Source organism: Papio anubis, chromosome 1 (genome assembly GCF_008728515.1).
Source record: "Papio anubis isolate 15944 chromosome 1, Panubis1.0, whole genome shotgun sequence".
Classification (NCBI taxonomy): Eukaryota; Metazoa; Chordata; class Mammalia; order Primates; family Cercopithecidae; genus Papio; species Papio anubis.
The window spans coordinates 108,152,003-108,176,513 of record NC_044976.1 but is presented as its reverse complement, the minus strand read 5'-3'; the positions used below and the strand labels follow the sequence as shown (position 1 = coordinate 108,176,513).

Sequence of the window (24,511 nt, the reverse complement as noted above, 5' to 3'; positions counted from 1 at the left end):
AGTGGGAAGGCTACTGAAGGAGGCTTACTGGAGACATAAAGGCATAATGCTTCCCCCAGGGCATTCCAGACACAGAACAGTGGCTAGCCAGGTACCAGGGCGTGACTCTTCAAGGAATTACAAGCCATGCCCCAAGCTGAGTATAAAGTACAAGGGGCAGGGAGTTGGGGGGAAGATAAGGCCAGACTCAGAAGCAGGAGACTTGAGTTCATCAAGGACTTCAACTGCCCTGAGAAGGAGTTTAGGTTTTGTCCTGTGAGCAGTGGGAAGTCAGTGAGGGGTTTTAGGCAGAGGAGTGGACAATCAAATCTCCAGTTAAGAAAGCTTCCCGACCAGCCACCGGGAAGGATCAATGAGAACAAGAGTGAGGCGAGAGCATGGGTGAGGAGACTGCCACAGGGTCAAAGATAGAAGGTGTGATGGGGTCTGAGGAAGACAGTCGCAGTGGGGTGGAGAGGAGGGGGGACCCTTAGGGCTTACCACAGAGCTGAGTCTGCTAGGAAGGGTAGTCCATCGGGTGCGAGGATTGAGGGAGGACTCAGGGAGGACTCCAGCTCCCTGCTGGAACACATGGCTGGTGGCTGGTGCCTTCCCTGAGATGGGAGCATGAGAGGGGAGATTGTTTGCTGAGAAATAATGAACTAGCTTGAATTCCAAGGTGTCTGTAAGCCCTCCAGAGGGATCCTAGCACCTCTCACAGTGCCTAGCAGGCAGAAAGCCCTCAATTCTACAGGAAGCTGTGTAATGAATGAACGAATGTGGTCCCACAGCCTTTTAACCCACAATTTCAAGGATATGTGCTTCGAGTCCTGCTTCCTGGTGTCTCAGCTGGAACTCCTTTGCAGAAGAACTGCTGTGGCACCCAGAGCTTTGTGCAGAAGCTTTAGTTATGGCCCCAGGTCCCCAGGTATGGGAAGCTTGGCCTCTCCCTGTTCCCTGAGGGGGCTCCACAGAAGCAGAAGTCCCCAATACCTGGCCCCAGGCCCCAGACCCACCCAGGTCACAAAGGGTTTCTGTCTGAGGAGACCCACACTGCTCCCAGGGGCATCCCTAAAGGGCACTGCAGACAGCCAGGTGCTGCGAATGCCACTCGTTGTTTTTCTGCCCCTGCCCATCCTGACCCAGGGGCCCCCATTGGAGTCCCTGCTGTGCTCACACTGACTTGAGGAGGGGCCTGTGGGAAGGATGGGCCTGGCCTGAGCTGGGCAGAAATGAGGTTTTGCCTGAACCCCAAGCTAGGGCTGGGGTGAAATATGACTGTGGCCTTCATGGAGCTGGGGGAGGCAACCAAGGTACAGGCTATGTATCCCAAAAGAAAGTGAAGGGCCACAAGATGGAAACCCAGGGAACAGAACCCCAGGACTGCTTCCCATGGGGCCATGGCTGGGTGCCGGCCTCACAGGCACCTGATCGCTGCGCCCCAGCAGCTGGCTACACGCTGGACTCTCCCAGAGACACACACAGCCCAGTCAGGGAAGGCATCTCCCTAGGAACTGACCTGTGGACTCCAGGCCATCCAGGGCAGCGTTGGTTGGGTGGTGATGGGAGAGAAGGCTGAGATCTCCTGGGATAGTTCCAGGGAAGCTAAAGATGGGAGTGCTCCAGCCCTCAGACTCCACAGCACACTCCATCACAGGGCCCAGCACTGGGGCCCTGCACTCTGCTCACAACGGTCCGAGGCTCACCGACACTCCCCTGCCCCCGCCTCCCCTCCTGCCCTGCTCCCTGCTTTCTGTTTACACCTGGCCTCACTGGTTAGACTGTGAGTTCCCAGAGGGCGTGGGAGCCTGGCCCACCCTGAGTGCCAAAAAAGAGTTTTCAATACCATGAAGTGCAGGAAGTGGGTAGGTTCATGACTACAGATAGACGCAGGTCTCTGTTTCCCATCTTTGCTGAAGCCGGCCAGGCATCCACCAGGGGTCTGGGCACAAGATGGGGTAGAGAAGGAAAGAGAGTAGAAGAGCAAGAATGGGCTGGTACAGGGGCTCCTGCTGGAAGGGACAGCAGCAGGGACAGAATGAGGGCCCTGCCGGAGGGAATCTGAGTCCTCCATGTAATGCCCCATGTGGCTCTGTGCCCCAGTTCCCATCTTCTCTGAAAAGATCCATGTCTTGCTCACAGGCACCACCCAGGCACACAGGATCACACATCTATGGGTGCCACCCACGCACAGGCACAGCACACACACCAGCCCACAGCTTCCCCCAAGCCTGGAGTCTACCTCCTGCCAGCCTGTGCCCTCACCACAGAACCCAGACTCTGGGCCATGCATACTCTCTCCTTCTGGTCCCAGGCCCATGCCTGATGCTGATCTGTTCCCCAGAGTAGGCACGCAAAAGGCAGAGGGAAGAGGGGGCCACACCCCAAGGCTAGAAGTGGGGAAACAGGGAAGCAGTAGCCTCTAGCTAAGCTGGGGACACCTGTCAGCACAGACACTGCCTCAGGTCCAGGTTGATGTTGAGTGGTTAGTGGCCAGGAGGCCTCCCCACCCGCCAGAGTCCAAAGAACACAGGCGTGGTTGCCTCTGTAACCTCATCAAAGGCAGGCTCTGCCTGTGGCCACTAGCAGAGAAGCTGCTGTCCTTCTGCCACCAGCACCGGACCACCTGCTCCAAGACCAGCCTCCTGGGAGAACCAGGCACCTGGTCTTCACTGGCACCCAGGTAAGGGCCTGGCCCCCAGGGAAGATCGGGGCCCAGCCCAGTCACAGGGGATCCCAGGGCAGGTGGGGGCAACTTAGTGGCTTCCCAGGCCAAGTCTCCAGCCTGTTCCCAGCTGCAGCCCAGGGGATCAAGCCCGAGGAGGGGCTTGGGACTCAGCAGCTGGCTGGTGGGCTGGAAAGCAGAGCAAGGTCCAGGTTCCGGAAGGACCTCTGGGATGCTTGCCCCAGGGTGTGTGAGGTGATGGCCTTCCCTGCTCCAAACCCCTACATCTAGGGCTTAAAGGGGGAAACTGGGCTGTCACAGCTCCCCTACCCCTAAGGGGCAAGGCAGGCCAAGCCAGCCCCCTCTTCCCTTCCTGGGGTAGGGAATCTTTGGAGGCAGCTGTTCCCCACCTTGACCTACCTACCCACAGGGCCCTACAGGGCCCACCCTGGTGCTGAGGGAGTGGGGAGTGGGGCTGACCAGGGCCAGACCTCACTTCCTCTTCTGCATGGAGAGCATGGAGAAGCAGGAAGTGTTACAATGGGGGTTGGGGGAGGCTGGGAAAGGGGAGCAGGCTTCTAGCCCAGCCTTACCCCTGGAGAGAAAAGCGGTCCTCTCAAACAAGGAAACCAGAGATCCAGCCGTCCCTTCCACATTCCCTTTATTGTTCACTGGCAGCTTATTTCCTTCAACACTGAGTCATCTTATCAGATCCTACGTCATTTTCACAACAGTCCTAATAAACAAGGGTGTGGGTTGCTCTCTTACATGTTACCCGGGGTATTCCAGTATCTCTGCACAACTGAGGTGTACCATGAGGACCTGTGGATATCCACAAACCTCATTCAGATTAACACATACCCTTGACCTGCACAGACTAACTCCACTCCCAGCCGGCACACACACACCACATTTAATTCCACTCCATTTCAACATGTATGTTCTCTAGACTCCCTCCATGACTGCGCACAGCCCAGTGGCAGAGGCATGTTTACAAACCATTAAAACATGAAGCTTGCAATCAGACAGATCTGGGTTTGCTCTCTATTAAGCACTCATTTGTGACCTCAGGCCTGTTACCATCTTTGAGCCTCAGAGTCCTCATATGGTAAATGGGGACAATACCAGTACATGCCTTGTGAGGTTGTTTTGAGGATTAGAGTGACTGAAGATAAAGCTGTTAAAACAGTGCTAGGCACACGGCACCAAGTAAGTGGACGGCAGTCAGGAGGAACTGATAGGATGCTGGTAAGGGGCTTGGCACCAGGCTCACAGCACCGTGGTGGCTGATATGACTATCGTTGCTGGAGAGAAATGTACAAGGTCCAGTGCAGCATTCCAGCGCAGCTGGAATTTAAAGGGTTGGGGCCAGGAGAGGACCTGGGCAGAGGATACAGAGTACAAAAAGCAAAGAGCCAGGAGGCCTGGGGAGACACTCGTGGAGGTCAGCTCACTGGCGAGTCCTGCAGTGCCATCGTAAGTACACACACGCATGCATGCAGTCTTCCCAGAGGGTCTACAGCTGAAGAGCCAGCATCAGTGTCCTCTCAGTTTGCAGAACTGTAACAGGGTTGAACAAGAGGGCCTACTCTGGCAGAGTCAGCTACAGAACCCTCAGCATCTTTCATACCCAGGCCTAAGATAGGATCTGAACGCAGGTCCCTATCCATCCAGGTTTCCTGGGCTCCTTGGCATGAGCTTTATTGGCCAAACAATGGGAGGTCTGAGCCTTCCCTGGGGCCCAGCCATGCTGTGGCCTCCCTGGCCCTCCCTTCCCTCAGCCTGGGGCCTCCAGGCCCAGCCAAGACGGAGGGCTCCTCAGTGGAGGACACTGGCTGCAGATGGCTCTGGAAAGGGCCCCTGGAGCCAGGGGCTTTGGGTCTGGTCCCAGAGGCCTCCAGTCAGAGCAATAGCAACTGTCCTGCCCTGCTGTGCCTGGTTCCCCTTTCCCCAGCTCTGAAGGCTGCCTCTGGTTCACTTTGGGTTCTAGGGAGCCGTCCTCAGCAGCGTCAACATGTCAAGGCCCAGCAGCAGAGCCATTTACTGTAAGCTCCTGGCAGGCCCCTCTCCCCTGCCCTCCCACTGAGCCCCCTGAACGTCCCATCCTCCACTCCCTCTTCCTCACAACAACTGCCCCCAGCAGTTGCCTGAGTCTCACCTCGCTCTTCTGCCTGCTTCCCACCCCTTGCTCTGTGCCCCTGTAGTGCACCGGAAGGAGTACTCCCAGAACCTCACCACAGAGCCCACCCTCCTGCAGCACAGGGTGGAGGTGAGTACTTCTGCAGCCCTGGGCAGTGTCCAACTAAACCCAAGTGTTCCTGTGTGCCCACTGCCCTGCCAGAACATGGACACCTCACACAAGTCCCTGCCCTGGAAGCCAACAGCCTGTCCCAACCATGTCCCATGGATTCAGATCCAGCAAGCCTGCCAGAGCATCTGCTCAGTGTCGGGGAGTAGGAGGGGTGGTCGGAGTGGGCAAAGCAGGCCTGGCTGGAGGTTGAGCGGGTGGGTGTCCTGTCCCCAGACAGGAAGAAGTAGCAGCGGGATGGGATAGGAAGCACTCGCAACCACCCACCAACCTACCCTCACCTGTCTCCCAACTCCCTGCTGCCCGAGTCCCCAGGGCACTGCTCCATTGCCCAAGACCTTGCATGGCTGGAGGCGGGAGTGTGTGAGGTCTTTGGGCCCTGTGGAGGATTGAGATGGCCACTGTTGGAGAGGGGAGCCACGTGGGCCCAAGCCTCCAGGGTGAGTGTGAGCAGCTCCAAGGCTGCTCCAAGGCTAGAAAGGAGTCTCTGGCTCTGCCAGGGAGGATGACGCAGGCACTGCAAGATTTAGGTGCCTGAAGGGCTGTCGACACCAAGGTGAAGGCGAAGCACAGGCTATAAGGGCGTGGTGGGGAGAGCAGGCACAGGGTCAGGCTGGAGCTCTGGGGTAGAAGAGCTCCACTGTTAGGACTCCAGTGGAGAACAAGCAGGGAGGGAGCTGGGGAGATGGTCTGGAGGTCCCACAGGGCAGCAGAGGCAGGGCTCCCACAGCCAGCTGAGGAGAGGCCAGGAGGACTCAGCTTCTCTGTAAAGTGAAGGTTGAGAACAGGCTTACTTTAGGCCCAGCAGGCAGAGCAAGAGGAGACATGTTCAGGAGGATGGAGTTTGCTCACGATGCCAGGGTCCCCTGAACATGCTGGTAGTGTGAACACAGGGAGAGGAGCTGGGCCCTGGGCAGGGGTGGGGGTCAAGGGGCAGGAGGCAGGCTGCATCTCCCCCTCACAAGAAGCCTGGGTGGAAGGGGCCTTGTGAAGGCAATGTTTGACTGGGAGAAGGGAGGGGCTCCTAAAGGAAACTGGATAACAGCAAAAAACTCCTGAATGGTCAGCCTAGCAGTAGGCAAGGACTTGAGCAGAGACTGAGATCACAATGGATGTCTCCAGGCATGAACCAGGGAGAAAGAGACAGGAATTCTGGGTGAGTGAGGAGGAAGACTGGGCTGAGACTGAGTTCCCAAAGGGAACAAAGGAAGCCAGGGACAGAATCTGAGGGTCCTGTATCCCCTCCAGAGGAGCTATTTGTTGGGTGGCTGGATCGCACATCCACCACCACCCAGCTGCCTCACCTGGCCTGGACTAGTAAAGGCCATGCCTGTCCTTCCTCTAGAGTCCTCAAACCCCTCCTGCAGCCCCTCAGACTCAGACTTGGAGCCCCCATCCCTGGCCCCAGTGCTTCGACACCGGCCCTCACATTGGCCCTGGAAAGTTGCTTTATCTGATGCCTAGAACCTCCCACCTCAAGGGGGCCGAGGACACGTCTTCTTCCTCTTCTGCTTTTCTCTAGCCAGCATGCCTGTGGTCCCCCTCTCTGAGCTTTCTCCCAGTCCTGCCCCTCTCCCTGCAGCACTTGATGACATGCAAGCTGGGGAGTCAGAGAGTCCAGGGGCCCAAGGATGCCTTGCAGAAGCTGTTCGAGATGGATGCGCAGGGCCGGGTGTGGAGCCAAGACTTGATCCTTCAGGTCAGGGACGGCTGGCTGCAGCTGCTGGACATTGAGACCAAGGTCAGCCCTCCCAGAAAACCCAGCCATAGCCAGCGTGGGCTATGGGGAAGCAAACACTAGCTCTTGAACTCCACCCTCCATGCCCCAAAGGGCAGCCACCCTCCCCAAATACAACACACACCCAGGCCTAGGAAGAGACAGGGGACAGAGGCACAAGAGTCAGGTAGATGACACCCCAGCCCCAAGTCACCAAAGGGCTAGGACGAGCTGGTCAGGAGCTCCCAGAAGCCACACCTGGCTCTTGGTGGCCTCACAATTGACCTCTCCACCTGGCCCAGGAGGAGCTGGACTCTTACCGCCTGAACAGCATCCAGGCCATGAATGTGGCGCTCAACACATGTTCCTACAACTCCATCCTGTCCATCACCGTGCAGGAGCCAGGCCTGCCAGGCACCAGCACTCTGCTCTTCCAGTGCCAGGAAGTGGGGGTGAGTGGTCAGGGGTGATTGGTCAGGGGTGGGGTTCATCGACTATCACCCCACCACACACACACACACACACACACACACACACACACTTAGCCTGCCTGACTGCTGCTTCCCAGGCAGAGCGACTGAGGACCAGCTTGCAGAAGGCTCTGGAGGAAGAGCTGGAGCAAAGGTAGGCAGCCTCGGCCCAGCCCACCTATGGGGCCTCCCAGCTCAGCCTCGAGGGCCAGACCCTGACCCCATATTTTGGGGGACCCAGAAGGTTGTGGCCCAACCAACCTGGGCCTGGACTGAGGAGGAGCCGGGACAGAGGTGGTCATAGGGAAGGAGCTGGGCCCAGGGGGCACTAGAGATTGTCCTCAGAGACTGAGATAGGACCCGAGAGGGCCCAGAGGGTAGGCAGATGAGGCAGGGTGGAGTCAGGGGTGGGTCCAGAAGGAGACCAGGGAGCAGGCGGTAGGACTCCTGGAGAGAGGTGGTGGTGTCCCTGGGTCCTGGAGCAGAAGTGTGGGGAGGGCCTCTCTCCCAAGAACCTTGTCAAAGATGTGGCCCCTACCATGTCCTCAGCAGACCCCAACTTGGAGGCCTTCACCCAGGCCAGGACAGATGGAGGGGGCCTCCTATGGAAAGGCCACTCCCTCTGGAGCAGGCACTCTCTCTGGAGCGGGGGCTCCCTCCAGAACAGCCCCACCAGAGGACCCTAGAGCACAGTAAGTTTGAGGCATGGGGGCAGGTGGAGGAGAAAGTTTCGATAAAAAGTCAAAGATCTAACATCTAGATCCATGGTCCCCTTACATTGCAGGCCTCCCGCCATCCCCAAGGCCCCTGCCACACTACCCCAGTGCCCGAGAATCAAGTGTCTTTACTCCGCCTCCTCCAAGGCGGCCCTCTTCCCCCGAGGACCCAGAGAGGGACGAGGTAACTGCAGGTGGTCTTGAGCTTGCTGAGGCTTTCTGGGCCTGGGAAAAGGAAGGACACCAACCCTCCCTCTTTTTCTAGGAGGCCAGGGTCCCAGGATGGCCAGGGCCTGGGCCAGGAGGCCAGAGAAGCTTGTTTATACTCCAGGCCCGGCCTGAGGCTGGGGCTTGTGGTGGGGAGGGGTGCGGGAGGCATGTTGGGAGTTCTAGAGCAGGCCCAACTGCCCATTCAAGGCCATGCGTTTTTTGGGGCCCAGGAAGTGCTGAACCATGTCCTAAGGGACATTGAGCTGTTCATGGGAAAGCTGGAGAAGGTCCAGGCAAAGACCAGCAGGAAGAAGAAGAAATTTGGGAAAAAAAGCAAGGACCAGGGAGGTGAGTACTGAGGGCCAGGAGAGAGGAAGAAGGGTGTCTTGGGGTGATCTGTGGCCCACTGCCTTGCCCCTTCTCCCAGGTCTCACCCAGGCACAGTACATTGACTGCTTCCAGAAAATCAAGTACAGCTTCAACCTCCTGGTAGGTGGCTCCCCACAACTTCACCAGGCCTCTCCTCTTCCCCTTCCTCCCCACTAATCCTCTGCTGTCTGGACTCAACCATCCCAAGCCTTTTTCTTCTCCATCTACTCCCCCTAGAACCTCCCCTCCCCTCTTGGGACTTGTGGGAAGTGCCAGCCTTCTAGCCAAGGCATAAAACAATTGTGGTGCCCTGGTGAAGATGGGGTGGGGTGAAGGGTGGTGACAGGCATTGCCCTGTGTCCCCAGGGAAGGCTGGCCACCTGGCTGCAGGAGACAAGTGCCCCTGAGCTCGTGCACATTCTCTTCAAATCCCTGAACTTCGTGAGTCAAGGGAGGACAGGGTGGTGAAGAGGGACAGGCTGAAGTCAAGAAGGAGTAGAGGGAGGAAAGGAGGCTGGTGGAGGGGGACGGGGGAGCAGGGGCCAGGGTGGAACCAGATGGGCTGGGGTCAGAGCCAAGGATGCCAAGGCTCCAAGGGAGACAGGAAGGAGCAGCAGGCCCAAGGCAGATGGGGACACTTGCAGGAATTAACATCCTACGATTGCAAAAGTGGAAAGCCAGGGACTCTGGGCCTTTCCCACCCACACTGGGCCCTGTGGGAGCCTAGGCTTCCTGACATTTTCCATCTCTCCCCTAGATCCTGGCCAAGTGCCCTGAGGCTGGCCTAGCAGCCCAAGTGATCTCACCCCTCCTCACCCCTAAAGCCATCAACCTGCTACAGTCCTGTCTAAGCCCACCTGAGAGTAACCTTTGGATGGGGTTGGGCCTGGCCTGGACCACTAGCCGGTGAGTGAAGACAAGGCCTGAACTGAATTGGGGGTCGGGCATGGAGGCATCAGGCAGGACATCAGAGGTGGCCAGGCTCTACGTTGCCACAAACCAGAAATATTTCAGAGCTACTCGGGGGACTCTACACAGAGCTCCCAACTTCTTATTTGGCTAAGTGCAAACAGTTTATTAACAAAAGAAAAGTGCACATTTGCCACCACCCACTACTGAAACATGTTATCTCAGAAAAAAGAACAGTTTTTCCCAAGAAAAGGGAGATGGCAACCTTCTACTAAAATATTTTCTCATTTTTGTCAAGGACAAAGTGAAAACTTTGTCTCAATCCAGCCCCAAATTTAAGAATTACTGACGTAAGAGATGCTGCAAATGTAATATCAGTAAGACTTGGCAACCAATGAGCCAGGGGTTAAGAAAGAAAGAGATACTCCCTGCAGGGGTAACTGTGAGATGGGCAGCTGGACAAAAAAGCCAAAGGAGGCCAGTGCGGTGGCTCATGCCTGTAATCCCAGCACTCTGGGAGGCTGAGGTGGGTGGATCACCTGAGGTCAGGAGTTCGAGACCATCCTGGCCAACATGGTGAAACCCCGTCTCTACCAAATATACAAAATTAGCTGGGTGTAGTGGTGCATGCTTGTAAACCCAGCTACTTGGGAGGCTGAGGCAGGGGAATCACTTGAACCCAGGAGGCGGAGGTTGCAGTGAGCTGAGATCGCCCCGCTGCACTCCAGCCTGGGCAACAGGAGGGAAACTCCATCTCAAAAAACAAAACAAAACAAAAAGCCAAACGGATGAGAGCCAGGGGAGTGGGAGGAACCAGCTTGGGCACGCTGATCTGAGGCATCCTTGGAACATTCCGCAGAGGCCTGGTGGCTGGGCAGCTGAGAGGGGATGCACGGAAGTGATGGCTGGAGGCACAGCTACTGGGGAGCACTCCAGAGGGAGCCCCTGAACGTACCTTGACAAGCATAGTTTGTTCTATTCCATGAAAGAAGAGGCAAGGGCCTTGGCAAACTTCTACATGGCGAATGCAAAAAGGGTTAAGAAGGCAGAAGAGTTAAGGAGAACCTGAAGAGCAGAGGGATGAAAACCAAGAGAAAAGGCTTTAGAAAAGCAGAAAAGCCAACAGGGACATGAATCTTTCCTTGGAGTTATTTGCCTAATAACCACTTTTACTTTGTTTGAGACAAGATCTCACTCTGCCACTCACGCTGGAGTGCAGTGGCGTGATGATCTCATCTCACTGCAGCCTCCACCTCCTGGCTCCAGCAATCCTCCTACCTCACCTTCTTGAATAGCTAGGACCACAGTGTGCCACCTGTGTGCCACCACCATGTCTGTCTATTTTTTGTATTTTTTAATAGAGATGGGGTTTCGCCATGTTGCCCAGGCTGGTCTTGAACTCCTGAGCTCAAGGGATCCGCTCACCTCAGCTTCCCAAAATGCTGAGATTACAGGCATGAGCCACCGCACCCCACCATGATCAGTTCTTTTCAATTCAGCCCCATTTACAAAATTTTGTGTCCAGTTTGTCTGAAGACATGAATTATAGTTCAAAACTATCTATTTTTTATTATGGTATAATATACATAGCATGAAATTAACCATTTTTATCATTTCAACCATTTTAAGTGTCTGATTCAGTGGCATTACATTCATTAACAATGTGTGCTACCAACACCATTATCTACAGTACTTTAATAACTTTTTCATCATCCCAAATAGAAATTCTGTACCCATTAAATAATAATTCCCCATTACCCACTCCTCAGCCCTTGGAAACCTCTATTCTACTTTCTGTCTCTATGAGAAATATGTTGCCTGTTCTAGGAACCTCATAAAAGTGAAATCAGACAATATTCATCCTGCCGTATGTGGCTTGTTTCACTTAAAATAATGTCTTCACGATTCTTCCATGTTGTAGTATCTATCAGAACTGCCTTCCTCTTTATAGCTGAATAATACCCCGTTGTTATGAATATGACACATTTTGTTTATTCATTCATCTGTTGATGGACACGTGGGTTGTTTCCACCCATAACAATCTATTTTTATGCACCCTCTGTGCAGTCACTAAAATGAAATTACTTATCAGTTCTGGACCTCCCATCTCATACCAGTGTTCCCTTGTCCAAAACCCTGGGACTAAGAGTACCTCAATAAGCCAGTCTCACAGCTCTTGGGGCTGTGCTGGGCTCTCACTGTCCGTGGGAATAGCTCTGGTATCTGTCTAGCACTAGCAGGAGAGGAAAACAGAGGTTCTACAATAGACTCAAATAAGAGGGCCTCAAATTCCTTCATTCAGCCACTTTAACATTGAATAATCATGTCGAACACACTATTTTGTATTTCAAAACCCAGCCTTACTTCTACAATTTCAGTCCTTATAAAAACAGATTAGCACATATAATTTTTCAAATACCCACAAAGATGCAAAACAACTTCAGTGTTCATAAAATGATGTACAATTGATAAATACTTCTAAATGTAATATTAAGTCAGATGTGCCCTTAGATGTTTTCTAATTTCTTAACATAACCAGAAATAAATGAAAGAAACATAGAAAATAGAATACCTAAAGATATGTAAAAACCCTCAAAAGAGTTCAATTTCAGGCAAATTATATTTAGATAACTTGATTTTTGGCAAATTGACCCAAAGCTATAAGTAACACTGAATGTTGTGGTCATCCAGAAGAACAGAGACCATACAAGGCCATTGGATTTGGCAATCAGGATTTTAAATGGACTAGTTTCAATAAAGTAATGGCAGAAGTAGAAACCAGGTTGCAGGAATAATGAAAGAAACAGAGATAAGAATATATAGGCAGAGGATATAGGCATATTCTCAAAAAACTTGGTAAGAAGAAAGTAATAGGATGACAGCTTATAAGGAGTAGTATTAGGGTCAAGACCCAAGCATGTTTCTAAGGCACAGAAGGAACCAATTAAAAAGATTCAGACGAGGGAATCTTTCCTTTGTTCCCATTGAATAAACACTTAATAGCTGCCTCCTGTGTATCAGCCACTGTACTAGGGGTACAGCCCCCAAGGAGATCTATATATAGTAAGAAACAAAGAGAAAAGAATCATGAGCAATGCAGTGTGAGAAGAGCAATAACCCAGGGATGTACCAAGTTCCGCAGAATATTTACTTCTGCCCCAGTGAAGCAAAGAAGGGAAATTCTTCAAGGAAATGAATGGGCATTCCCTGGACAGACAAGAGGAAAATATTCCAAGCACGGCAAGCCTGAAGGCCACAAACAGCATGGTCCTCCTGGGCCCTGTGCAGTGGGAGAGGGGGAGGCTGAGAGGCAAGGACCAGCCCATCCCAGAGTCAACGGGAGCAGCTCAGCTGCAGTCTACTCACAAGGTGGAAATCCACAAACAATTTAGCTAGAAAGAAAAGGATCTGCTGCCAGGAAACTAAAAACAGCCTAGAAAAATACTGCACAAGCCCCCTGGGGTGTTGACCAGCCCAAAAGCTTTTGTAGTTCCACTACTTCAATCCAAACGCCCAATCAGGGCAATGAAGCGTCCATCATGTTCTTACGGAGGTGGTGTATCTTTACCTCACGGGCAGAGGTGAGGCTGGCCCCCAGACACCTGCTCTGTGGGATGTGTCCAGGCTTAGCTGTTTGCTCCTTTGTGGGTGTCGGGGCCTTTCATCTGTGCACATGGACCATGTCACCTATTAGCCAAAAGATTCCTGAGGCTAGGCCCTGTCATCCCCTCCCTCTCCACATCCCACAGCCTGGCATCAGAGTTCACAGAGTGGATGTGAACTCAGCTTTGTTTCTCTCTTCAGGGCCGACTGGACAGGCGATGAGCCGCTGCCCTACCAACCCACATTTTCAGATGACTGGCAACTTCCTGAGCCCTCCAGCCAAGTAAGGGGAGCTTGGCACAGAGCCCTACCCACAGCCCTAGTCCCTGGCTAGTTTCTGCCCTCCCCATCCAAACCATGGTCACACAACTAGTGTGACCTAACACTGGCAAGCCAGCAAATTCCATGGAAACCCAAAAGTCACCACCAGACTACAAACAGGAGATATTTGGGGAGACTCTCAGGGCTGGGACATAGGCTCAATTTCTGAGGCCCCATCTCCAAGTGGTGGGTGGGTGGGTTCATGTGGGCACCTGTATCTGTATACTGGGGGAGACAGGAAAAGGGACAGGAGGCAGCTGTGTGTGAGCTGCTAATGCCTGTGGTCAGATACCCCAGCTCCCTCCCACCAGGCTGGCTGCCTCCTGCTCTTACTCACTCTCTGTTCTGTCCCTTACAGGCACCCTTAGGATACCAGGCCCCTGTTTCCCTTCGGTATGCTTTGGGCTAAGTAGGGACCGTGTGGTCCTGGGGAGGGAGGGACAGGGCTGTTCCTTTGGATCTCTGGCTCTCTATATCTCAAGAGAGCCAACAGGGTCTCTTTTAGCCAGACAAACATGTACAAGGACATCCCTCTCCTACCTTGGGGGAAAATCAGTGTTCTACCCTCCTAGGCTCCCATAGCTTCTTCTCATGAGACTACCCACACATGTTTCTGATCTCCCAAACTCAAGTATAAAGTGCTTAGGGCAGAGCTCAGATGTAGAAAATTCCACTCCCGGAAATGTCTTCAGAAATCAATGACATTTCAGACCCCTCCTGCCGGCAGAAAGCCCCACTCCAAGCCCCACCTAACATTGACCTGCCAGCAAACTCTAAAGAAACCCAAAAGTCACCATCAGACTGCAGGCAGGAGATACCTGGGGGGACTCTCAGGGCTGGGACATAGGCTCAATTTCTGAGGCCCCATTCTCCAGCCATCCTGACTCTGTTTCTTAGGAGGGGAAGTCATAGGTTAGGGAGCACCTCACACTTTCCTCAGGAGAAGACACACAACGATGACCCTCAGCCTGGGGACCCCAACTCCAGACCCTCCAGCCCCAAACCTGTCCAGTCAGCCCTGAAAATGCAAGTCTTGTATGAGTTTGAAGCTAGGAACCCACGGGAACTGACTGTGGTCCAGGGAGAAGAGCTGGAGGTGAGGCTTGGGCCAGAGGCTAGAAAAGGAGGTGGTGGTTAGTGGGAGCTACAGGCAGCCAAGGGTGGGTGGTCCAGGGAGGGGACTGCCAAGGTGGGTGGCCTAGAGAGGGAGAAGGAGGGTAGGAAAGGGCCGGAGGGAGAAAGCCTTGTGTGGGGAGGGCAGGCTGGCTGGACAGAGGCTCAGGGGACTGAGATGGTGACTCTTGGCAGGTTCTGGACCATAGCAAGCGGTGGTGGCTGGTGAAGAACGAAGCAGGACAGAGCGGCTACATTCCCAGCAACATCCTGGAGCCCCTGCAGTCGGGGACCTCTGGGACCCAGGACCGGTCACCCTCTCGGGTACTACCCAGCCTGGACTATCCAGAGCCCTAAGTTGGAGGTGGGGGTGAGGAGGATTCAGTGGCAAGTGGAGGAGATAGTCTTGGTTTGATTTAGACCGTATTATTGCATGCTTAGTGTGTGCCAACTTTATCATGGGGCCAGAGCAGAGAATAAGACCAGCTCCCCGCCAGACCAGAAAGCCACAGAGTAAGAGAAGTGATTTGATGGGAACCTAGAGAAGGGACCCAGATGTTAGGGGCTGTGGTTGACTGTGAGATGAGATGGACTCTGACCCCGGTTCCCCCTGATTCTAGGTTCCAATGCTTCGACTTAGCTCGAGGCCTGAAGAGGTCACAGCCTGGCTGCAGGCGGAGAACTTCTCTGTTGTGTGAGTGCCTGGCCCTACCGGATGTGGAGGGAGAAACTTTATAAAGGGCTAACTAAGGAAACCCAGAGACCCAGAACATACAACCTGGCCTACATTGTACATGACCCCGATCCAGCACTGTCTCTGCTGAGTTAGAGGACAGAGCAGAGGCGTGTTCAAGCCTAGATTAGAGATTAAGTGGGGAACCCTGCTGTGGCAAAGGCAGCAAGGATCAGGGGAGTGGACTCAGGAAGAACCCCAGCTGCCAGCTCAGTCGCCCCTCCCCAGCCAGAAGATTCTCTCCCAGAGCACTTCTTTCAAGCCTGGAAGTTCTGAAATTGGCTGAAGCCAAATGCTGACTTTACTCCTTCACTCCCAGACAGCCTACTCCATGAATTTTTCTGTAACCCCAACCTCCAAGCCCAAAGAGCCCCTTTTCTACCCAAATGCTCAGGCCTACAGTGCTTCCAGCGCACCACTGATGGCTTTTGCCGTTTTGTTCACAGCACGGTGAGGACACTTGGGTCCCTGACAGGGAGCCAGCTACTTCACATGAGACCTGGGGAGCTACAGATGCTATGTCCACAGGAGGCCCCACGAATCCTGTCCCGGCTGGAGGCTGTCAGAAGGATGCTGGGGGTGAGGACACCCGGGGGTCCTGACACCCATTGGGACTGTCTGGTGCTCCTGGGTGAGAGAGAGTGCGAAGTTGACAAGCCTGCCGGCCCAGCCCTGGGGCAGAACTGAGTGTGGCGGGTGCTGGGCACAGGATATTCCCCCAGGGGCTTAGCTTCATGCATTCAGGCTTACCTTGAGGCTCCAAGCTTATTGGTGGCATAAGCTCTGCAGATCCCTCACCTGCCACCAGCCTCATCTGAATCTTTTTCTTTCCTCAGATAAGCCCTTAGGCACCAGCTTAGACACCTCCAAGAACCAGGCCCTGCTGATGCAAGATGGCAGATCTGATACCCATTAGAGCCCCGAGAATTCCTCTTCTGGATCCCAGTTTGCAGCAAACCCCACGCCCCAGCTCACACAGCGAAAACAATGGACAGGCCCAGAGGCTGAAGCAAACAGTGCCAATTCTGGCTGTGTTGGAGTCTCCCCAGTAACCACCTATTTATTTTATCTCTTTCCCAAACCTGGAGCATTTATGCCTAGGCTTGTCAAGAATCTGTTCAGTCCCTCTCCTTCTCAATAAAAGCATCTTCAAGCTTGTCATGTGCCTCCCTCGCGGCTTCTTCTGGGCCTGAGGGAGACCAAAGGCAGGGAGGCAGGAAGGGCTGGAACACTTGGCATGAAAACAGCAGCAAGCCTATATCCATCACTGAGCCAGATTGTTTGAATGTGAGTGGACATTCACACAGCAACCTGGAGCTGGGAATCAGAATTTGAGAATCATGGTCCAAGCTCTCCTGACTCTCTTTCCAAACAAACTCCAAAATAAAGCTATGCTCACCATCTTTTTCACACACGCGTCTCTCAGTATATTCCAAGGCACCCAGCACAGCTGCAGGCACACCACTTCACAGTAGCAAAGAGCACAAGGACCGACAGCTGTGGGCTTTGGTCAGTTGCACCAGCTGGCTGGGTGAACTCCAGCAAGTCATTCCACTCTTTGGGACCCTGTTTTCTCAAGGGTTAAGCAAAGAATCTGGACTGTCCATAGCTTTGTATATTTTTTAGTAAAAGTAGCTTTCTTTAATTTCAAAGGAGTCCCCTCTCTACATACCAGTAGCTATACTTGTATTGATTTAGTCAACAGATAAGGCCCAATGTACTTATGGATTTGAGGGTTCTTAAGATGTTCCCTTAAATCTCTCTTAGCTGAATTTGTCCATGACCCTAACATTGTCTGGGCCCCAGACTGCCCTATTTTTAGACTGCCTATGTCATTCCCTTAAGTTCCTGGCCTCAGAAAATCATCTCTCATAGCTGTTAACAGAATAGGAAAGCAACAATTTTCCTTCACAAAAGAGAGAAAAGGTGAGACCCTTTGGGTGTGACTTGTCAAGGGCAAAAGTTACCCAGAAAAGTTAATTTCTTGGGATGAGGGAGGAGGTATTAACCCATCACCCTCCATTGCCTCCCAGAGCTAAAGGAGCCTAGAAGCAGGGAAACTGTTCATGACCAGAAATAAGTGTTTTCACCTGGTGTTCCCCAGACTTCCCAAGAAGACTGCCTTGCAGCAAGAGGCTGTTTAGATGGCCAAGTGCAGGGAAACTAGCACCAACTGTGTTATTAGACAGATCTAGGTTTGAATCCCAGACCATCTGTGGGACCTCAAGCTTAGAGGAGCAACTCCCCTAACCGCTCCAGGAAGTTTCTTCTAGAAAATGGGCGTAACACCTACTTCCTAACGTTGTTGTGCAGCTTAAATTGGAATAAATTAGCTAACATACGTAAACACTTAGATATTGCCTGGCATGTGATAGGTACTCAATAAACGCTAATCTTAAACCTCAGGTGAATTTGTGACTGGCCTTTTGCTTTCTTGGGAATGAGAGACACAGGCATTATAAATTTCACCTGTCCCTGTGGTTTGTACTCTTTTCCTTTCTTCTGTTTAGCAAAATGCCGTTTTTAAAAGTCCCAACCTTGCTTCAGTTGAACTGATGGGCAAATGTGATTTCCCACACCCAAGCTAGGGGATCTAGGAGCTCAGAGTGCCCTGAGGGCTGTGCTGTGGAGGCCTGGCTAGAACCCTCAGAGCTGCTCAGGACTCCTTCCTCTGTCACTCCTCCACAGTCAACTAGAACCCTATCTCTCCCGAGTTGCCCCTGCTGCAAATCTGTGCCCTGTTTCATTTGCATGGGCCCTGCTGAAATTCAGAAGCTTAGTTCTTCCCATGACTATAGGGGCCTCCTGCAGGTCTCTTGCTCTGTCAAGGTCAAAACCTCTACTTTCCTAAATTCAACCATTGATTCTCCATCTTCATCTTACTTCATCAGCCACACTTGACACAGTTGATCACTTCTCCCTTTAAACATCTTCACTTGGCTTCCGAGGCCCTTTGTTTTCCTCCTACCTCCCTGGCGATTCCTTTTCAGACTACTTTGCTGATTCACTCTCATTTTTCCCTAATCTTTACATGTTGATATGCCAGAGCACCTCAAACCCTTAGACCTCATCTCTGCTACTCGCGCTCCCATGGTGATCTCATTTAGTCTCTGGTTTCAAACGCAATCTACAGAGTGATCACTCCTGTACTTGCTGTTTCCCTTTTCCTGGAGTTCTCCCTGCCTCCTGCAGGTAGGAAGTGATTCAAGATAAGAGATGGAGAGAGCTCTTCTGGCCAGGATAGAGGGTGATTCTGAGAAGGCTTCAAGGAATAGGTGAGCTTTTGAGCAAGGCTACATGAGGAAGGGTAGGCCGTGGACATTAGGGTGCAGGCAGGAGCAGAGCAAACATGCTTGTAAAAGGAACAGCAATTATTCTGTTTTATATTTATATCAGCCCATGGTGGCCCCTACAGCAGAGTGGCTTGATCTCTCACCTCCTTCAGGTCTTTGTTTAAAGATTAACTTCTTCATGAGGCCTTCTATGAACATATCCTTTAAAAACACAAATCCCCTTCCTACTAGGACTCCCCCAATTCCCACCCTGAGACCCCCCCTTCTCGATTTTATTTCTCTCTATAGGATGTGTATCACCATCTGACTTACTAGATATTTACTATATATTAGTTTATTTATTCCCCATTAGAATGTAAACTTCCTGAGGGCAGGGATTTTGTCTGTTGAGTTCAATTCTGTATCCCCAGTACCTAAAACAGTGCCTGTCCATAACGGGCATGTTAAACATTGTTGGACAGATGAATGAGTGAATGAAAAATGGTAGTACCTTTCCTCCTCCAGTCCATGCTACACAAAGAGGCAAGATTAATTTCTCTAAATGCGTGAGCATTAGGAAGTGGGAGGGGTTGGAGAAGGAGGAAATTATAATAAGGAAACCATAAACTACTTAAGCCCATGAAACAAAGGTAGGAAACATTCAAGATAAGAGACCTCTTCTGGCCAGGATAGAGGTTGGTTCTGAGAAGACTTCAAGGAGAAGGCAGACATTTGAGCAAGGCTGCTGAGGAAAGATAGGCTGTGGATATTAGGCTGCAGGCAGGAGGATCACAGGGCAAACACTCCAAGACGGGAAATGCAAGTGTGTGTAGAAGGAACAGCAAGCATTTTTGGGTTGGGCTGGCTTATGAAGTTGTGACGGGCTGACGGCGAGATAGGACTGGAAAAGCACGTTGGGGTCAGGTTGCAGAGGTCCTTGACTGACAGAGAGGGGAGCTTGGTCTGTGGGGAATCCTCTGCTCTGTGTGGTCAGAGGCTGGTCCGACTCTCCCGCCTTGCCCCAGTCTCCCTATCCCACATTCCAGCCCCGGCTGGCTCGGTAAAAACGGCGCGAATCTCGCTCTCCCTGGGTAACTAGGGTCCCAACTGCCTGGCTAGTGTTGCTTTTCGCGTCTTCACTGACACCATTAATGAATGAAGTCTGGCTCCCACCCGTGGGGAAGGGAGGAGCCTCAACCTCCGGTCCGCTTGCTCGCCTCCAGCGCTCCCGCCCGTGTCCCGCCTCGGCTTGCGAGGCCCTGAACCCCAACACCGACGGAAGTCGCGCCTGCGCACGGCCCTGTGGAGCCGCGGAGGGAGGGGACGGAGAACGGGGCGGAGGCGGAGTCAGGACGCCAGCGCGTGGGCCCCGCCCCCTTATGTCGGGTATAAAGCCCCTCCCGCTCACGGTTTCCCCAGTCCGCCAAGGCTCGGAAACTCTTCACCATGTCGTGCGAGTCGTCTATGGTTTTGGGGTACTGGGATATTCGTGGGGTGAGTGCTGTCTCAACGGTAGAGCCGCTCGGTCGAAGAGACGGACGCGGAGACGGCGGGTCTCTGGGTTCGGGGTCTCCGGTAGGAGCAGCTCTACGCGGGAGCATTTTCGAGCTGCCGAGCCACAGACGTCGACCCCTGCCCAGCCTCTGGGATGGCGGGCCCTGTGGGGAGGGGCCGAGGAGACCACGCCGGGGCCGGGCTTGGGGGGCAGCTTAACCACCGGCCCGGCAGGATGCAGGGGCTCGGCAGCCCTGGAGCCGGGGACGTTAGCGGGCGGGCGTTGGGAATGGGTGGGAGCTGCGCAGTCGCTGAACCGCTGTTTCCCCCAGCTGGCGCACGCCATCCGCCTGCTCCTGGAGTTCACGGATACCTCCTATGAGGAGAAACGATACACGTGTGGGGAAGGTAATGCCGCTCTGCGTGCCCTTGTAGCCAAGCTGGCCCTCCACCTGCCCAGGTCTTCTTAGGCCCAGAGGGTGGTGGCGTCGCGCCAAGGCCGGGTGGGACGTCTGCCCCAGTCTGGATGGATAGCGACACATCTTTTATCTGGAACTCGTAGTTCTCTCTTTAACATAGCCCAACCGCATCTTAATGCTTAACCAAATAGGGCTCAGAGGCTCAATGGTTATGCGTTTGGGGCCCGGGAATTTGAGGTATTGGGACTAAGTCATTTCTTTAGATCTTTCGCTCTTGTCAGGTGAGGTATTAAGGAGGTTGGGTCCCACTTAATTCTGTCTCTTACAGCTCCTGACTATGATCGAAGCCAATGGCTGGATGTGAAATTCAAGCTGGACCTGGACTTTCCTAATGTAAGTGGCTTTAGTAGAGGTGGCGGGCAGAAGGGAAAGCCTTCAAGTGTATCCATCCTTGCCTCTTTCCTGCCTGGTACAGAAGGATGCAAAATAGGGGATCTTAACCTGGATAGAATAAATAGAATTCAGGGGTCCTTCAACTGGATGGATATGTATTTTCATTCCCATTAACCACTAGCAACAGTGATTTCCTTTTATTGTGAAGAGAGACAATAAGTGACATTGGTTATTAGCCATGTCTGTCACTTTGTCACTAGTAGAAATCAGGTATTTTCTTTTTTGTGTGTTTTTTGTTCTTTTGTTTTGAGACAGGGTCTCTGTTGCTTAGGCTGGAGTGCAGTGGCACAATCGCAGCTCACTGCAGCCTCAACCTCCCAGGCTCAAGCAGTCCTCCCACCTCAGCCTCCCAAGGAGCTGGGACTACAGGCACAGGCCACCATGCCCAGCTAATTTTCGTATTTTTGTTAGAGATGGGGTTTTGCCATGTTACCCAGGCCGATCCTGAACTCCTGGGCTCAAACAATCCTCCCACCTTGGCCTTCCAAAGTGTTGGGATTATAGGCGTGAGCCACTGTGGCCAGCCTGAAATCAGGTAGTTTTATATTCTATTAAATGCATTGCAGATATTTTAAGTGATATTTATATACGTGTAAATAAATATATACATATGTTATTTACTTTGAGACTATGTTAGTCATTACATCTGCTTACTATTTAATGCATTAATAAGCATGTTACGCTATTTGAATTTTTTAAAATATTTTTTGGTTGTGTAAATATTTTGCTTCATGCTTTTAACAACTTTATTCTGAGAAAAGGTCCATGGCATGCACATACACCCACACATACACACACTGATTTAAGAACCCCTGTCTAGAATCTCGTGGACCCAGTTGCTGCCTTCTACTTATTTTCTTTTTTCTCCTAATGCAGCATCTTCTCTTTCTTGTTCACTGCCCTGCAAGTATTCTTTTCCCCAGGAGAGAGAGGTAGGGAATCAAGAGAGAGGTAGGTTGTTCATCTGGCCTGTCCTTTTCCTTTCAGCTGCCCTACCTCATGGATGGGAAGAACAAGATCACCCAGAGCAATGCCATCTTGCGCTACATCGCTCGCAAGCACAACATGTGTGAGTGGGGTAGGGCTGAGGAGGGACCCCAGGCTGGTAGTTTGTCTGAGAGTGGACAATGCCAAGGGTGATTTGTTATCATTTGGCCTACAGGTGGTGAGACTGAGGAAGAAAAGATTCGAGTGGACATCATAGAAAACCAAGTAATGGATTTCCGCACACAACTGATAAGGCTGTGTTACAGCTCTGAGCACGTGAGTTTCTTTAGCACACATCTGCTGAATGGAGTATCAGAAAAAGGGGTATTTAGGAACCCAAGGGTTATCTCTGTTTCATTCTGCTGCTGCTACCTTCCCACCAACCCAGATTATTAGAATAAGAAACAGAACTTATAATTTTTGGTTTGTTTTGTCATGTAATTCCGGTTCTGGTGCCTCTTCTTTCCAAACTCCTCCTTCCCACCCTGCCATCCTCAAGTGAAGGCAATGAGAAGCCACCTAGAGAAGGGGCTACTAAATGTCCATCACTGGCCTGTGCCCTGATTAACTACAAAAGTGATCACCACTATTCTCATTCTGTTTTTTCCTCTTAGGAAAAACTGAAGCCTCAGTACTTGGAAGAGCTACCTGGACAACTGAAACAATTCTCCGTGTTTCTGGGGAAATTCTCATGGTTTGCAGGGGAAAAGGTAGGAAGAAGGGAAAAGAAGAGCATACCTTCTCTCTCTGCAGGCTACTACTCCTCAGATCCAAGCATCTTATTGCTTTTCTTCTAGCTCACCTTTGTGGATTTTCTCACCTATGATATCTTGGATCAGAACCGTATATTTGAGCCCAAGTGCCTGGATGAGTTCCCAAACCTGAAGGCTTTTATGTGCCGTTTTGAGGTGATGTTTCCTGTACCTTTCTCTTATAAAAACACTCACAGGCTTCCCTGGGCCCTGTAGGATCCCGTTGTGGTGGATTCTTGCCTGGCTTTTGCCTAAAGGGATCAATGGTTGGACACCTCTAGACCTTTAAGTCTTGGGAAAAGCCTGACTTCTACACCTTGAAGGCACTGTCTACAAAAAGTGGAGGAGGTAGACATAGGCAACATGTGAATGTTGCTGTTTTGGTATGCATCTGTTGGACTGGATTGGGGTCTTTATAAGATTTGGTGTATTTTCCTTTCAGGCTTTGGAGAAAATCGCTGCCTATATACAGTCTGATCAGTTCTTCAAGATGCCCATCAACAACAAGATGGCCCAGTGGGGCAACAAGCCTGTATGCTGAGCAGGAGGTAGACTTGCAGAGCTTGTTTTGTTTCATCCTGTCCCTAAGGGGTCAGCACTCTTTCTTTGCTCTTTTCAATAAATAGCATTTAGGTTACTGGTGTCCAGCTGAATTTCTCTTGGGTATAAAGGCTAAAAGGGAAAAAGAATATGTGGAGAATCATCAAGATATGAATTGAATCACTGCAACACTGGCATCCCCCTACTCCCCAACTGAGTTCAAGCACTGTAGGTTCATGGCCAAGCCTTGAGAGTGGGTACTAGAAAAAGATTGCACAGTTGGAGAGAGCAGGTATGTTAAATGGGACTGGAGTCCCTGTGAAGACTGGGTGAAGTAAAACTGTGGTACTGATGGACTTAACTGGAGTTCAAAAACCATCCTGTGTACACATGGGAGTTTAGTGTGATAAAGGTAGTATTTCAGACTGGTAGTCTAGCCAGTAGAGTTGGGACAATTGCTTACTCATTAAAAATAATAGACCCCCCACTTGACACTATTCACTAAAATCTGGAATTTAAGGCCCAACATTAAACACAGAGCTGTTGAAGTATTGATGAAAATGTAAGAATTTTTGTGATTGTGGGGTAGGAGAAGTTTCTTTAAAGACATAAGAAAAAACCATAGGCTGCTCTGCCTGTGGAGTAGCCATTCTTTATTCTTTTACTTTTTTAAATAATAACAAAATCACAAAGGAAAGATTTACCAATTGAATAGGGTCAAATTCTACAACTTTTCCTAAGGCACACACAATAAATGACAAGTGAGACAAAGAGCACTAGTATAAAGATTATATAAAGACCTGTAAATCATTAAGACAACTGAGTTCTTAAAAATGGACAAAATCAATGAATAATTTGTAAAGTAGAAATGTGACCAAAAACATCTAAAAGATGTTTATAATGCAAGGAACTATAAATTACAACAGTGAGAAACCATATTTCCTTCTATCCGATGAGTAAAAAGTTTCTAAAGTGTTGGCAAGGCTTGGGAAAGTGATATGCATTTCCTGCTGGTCAACTTGTAAATTAGTATAGCTACTTTGGAGGACAATTTAGCAACATCTGCTAAAATTTAAATCATATCCTATGACCCAGCAATTCCATGCTATAAAAACTCATCCATGGCTGGGCTTGGTGGCTTACACCTGTAATCCCAGCACTTTGGGAGGCTGAGGTGGGAGGATCACGAGGTCAAGAGATCGAGACCATCCTGGCCAACATGGTGAAACTCCGTTTCTACTAAAAATATAAAAATTAGCTGGGCATGGTGGCATGTGCCTATAGTCCCAGCTACTCAGGAGGCTAAGGCAGGAGGATTGCTTGAACCCAGGAGGCAGAGTTTGCAGTGAGCTGAGATCACGCCACTGCACTCCAACCTGGCTACAGAGCGAGACTCTGTCTCAAAAAAATAAAAAACCTCATTCAAAGAGGCATATACTAAGATGTTCACTGTGGCATTATTTGTAATGACAGATAAGCGG

At 51.4% G+C, this 24,511-nt stretch overlaps 2 protein-coding genes across 8 annotated transcripts; both read left to right on the top strand.

Moving 5' to 3' along the window:
- Nucleotides 1-2,461: 2,461 nt before the first annotated feature.
- Nucleotides 2,462-16,272, top strand: EPS8L3 (EPS8 like 3). Of its 6 annotated transcripts, none has more exons than XM_003892342.5 (19): nt 2,462-2,662; nt 4,635-4,689; nt 4,849-4,913; nt 6,535-6,693; nt 6,972-7,121; nt 7,238-7,293; nt 7,692-7,831; nt 7,924-8,039; nt 8,296-8,413; nt 8,493-8,554; nt 8,801-8,875; nt 9,192-9,340; nt 13,148-13,229; nt 13,626-13,660; nt 14,165-14,363; nt 14,576-14,704; nt 15,001-15,074; nt 15,560-15,692; nt 15,950-16,272. In XM_003892342.5, exons 2-19 carry the CDS (start codon nt 4,659-4,661, stop codon nt 15,959-15,961), a joined length of 1,785 nt encoding a protein of 594 aa, XP_003892391.2. In that variant the 5' UTR covers nt 2,462-2,662; nt 4,635-4,658; the 3' UTR covers nt 15,962-16,272. The 6 variants fall into 6 exon arrangements, with proteins under 6 accessions (XP_003892391.2, XP_009213080.2, XP_009213070.2 ...); XM_009214816.4 differs by having other exon boundaries at nt 7,689-7,831; XM_009214806.4 differs by lacking the exon at nt 2,462-2,662 and adding an exon at nt 2,677-4,120 and having other exon boundaries at nt 6,975-7,121; nt 7,689-7,831.
- Nucleotides 16,273-19,613: 3,341 nt separating this feature from the next.
- GSTM3 (glutathione S-transferase mu 3) lies at nt 19,614-23,127 on the top strand. 2 transcript variants are annotated; one of them, XM_017945621.1, is made up of 8 exons: nt 19,614-19,879; nt 20,212-20,287; nt 20,627-20,691; nt 21,739-21,820; nt 21,914-22,014; nt 22,353-22,448; nt 22,536-22,646; nt 22,933-23,127. In XM_017945621.1, exons 1-8 carry the CDS (start codon nt 19,832-19,834, stop codon nt 23,029-23,031), a joined length of 678 nt encoding a protein of 225 aa, XP_017801110.1. In that variant the 5' UTR covers nt 19,614-19,831; the 3' UTR covers nt 23,032-23,127. The 2 variants fall into 2 exon arrangements, with proteins under 2 accessions (XP_017801110.1, XP_017801112.2); XM_017945623.2 differs by having other exon boundaries at nt 19,733-19,960.
- Nucleotides 23,128-24,511: the final 1,384 nt, after the last annotated feature.

What these genes read in the sequence shown, in the direction of transcription:
- EPS8L3 (XM_009214792.4), top strand. Translation starts at nt 3,959, where the DNA reads ATGTACAAGGTCCAGTGCAGCATTCCAGCGCAGCTGGAATTTAAAGGG. An exon ending in TCCTGCAGCACAGGGTGGAG is followed by an intron (nt 4,914 to 6,534) that starts GTGAGTACTTCT and finishes CTCTCCCTGCAG; the next exon opens with CACTTGATGACATGCAAGCT. An exon ending in CAGGCCCCTGTTTCCCTTCG is followed by an intron (nt 13,661 to 14,164) that starts GTATGCTTTGGG and finishes TCTGTTTCTTAG; the next exon opens with GAGGGGAAGTCATAGGTTAG.
- GSTM3 (XM_017945623.2), top strand. Translation starts at nt 19,832, where the DNA reads ATGTCGTGCGAGTCGTCTATGGTTTTGGGGTACTGGGATATTCGTGGG. An exon ending in CTCTGGGTTCGGGGTCTCCG is followed by an intron (nt 19,961 to 20,211) that starts GTAGGAGCAGCT and finishes TGTTTCCCCCAG; the next exon opens with CTGGCGCACGCCATCCGCCT. An exon ending in ACGATACACGTGTGGGGAAG is followed by an intron (nt 20,288 to 20,626) that starts GTAATGCCGCTC and finishes TGTCTCTTACAG; the next exon opens with CTCCTGACTATGATCGAAGC.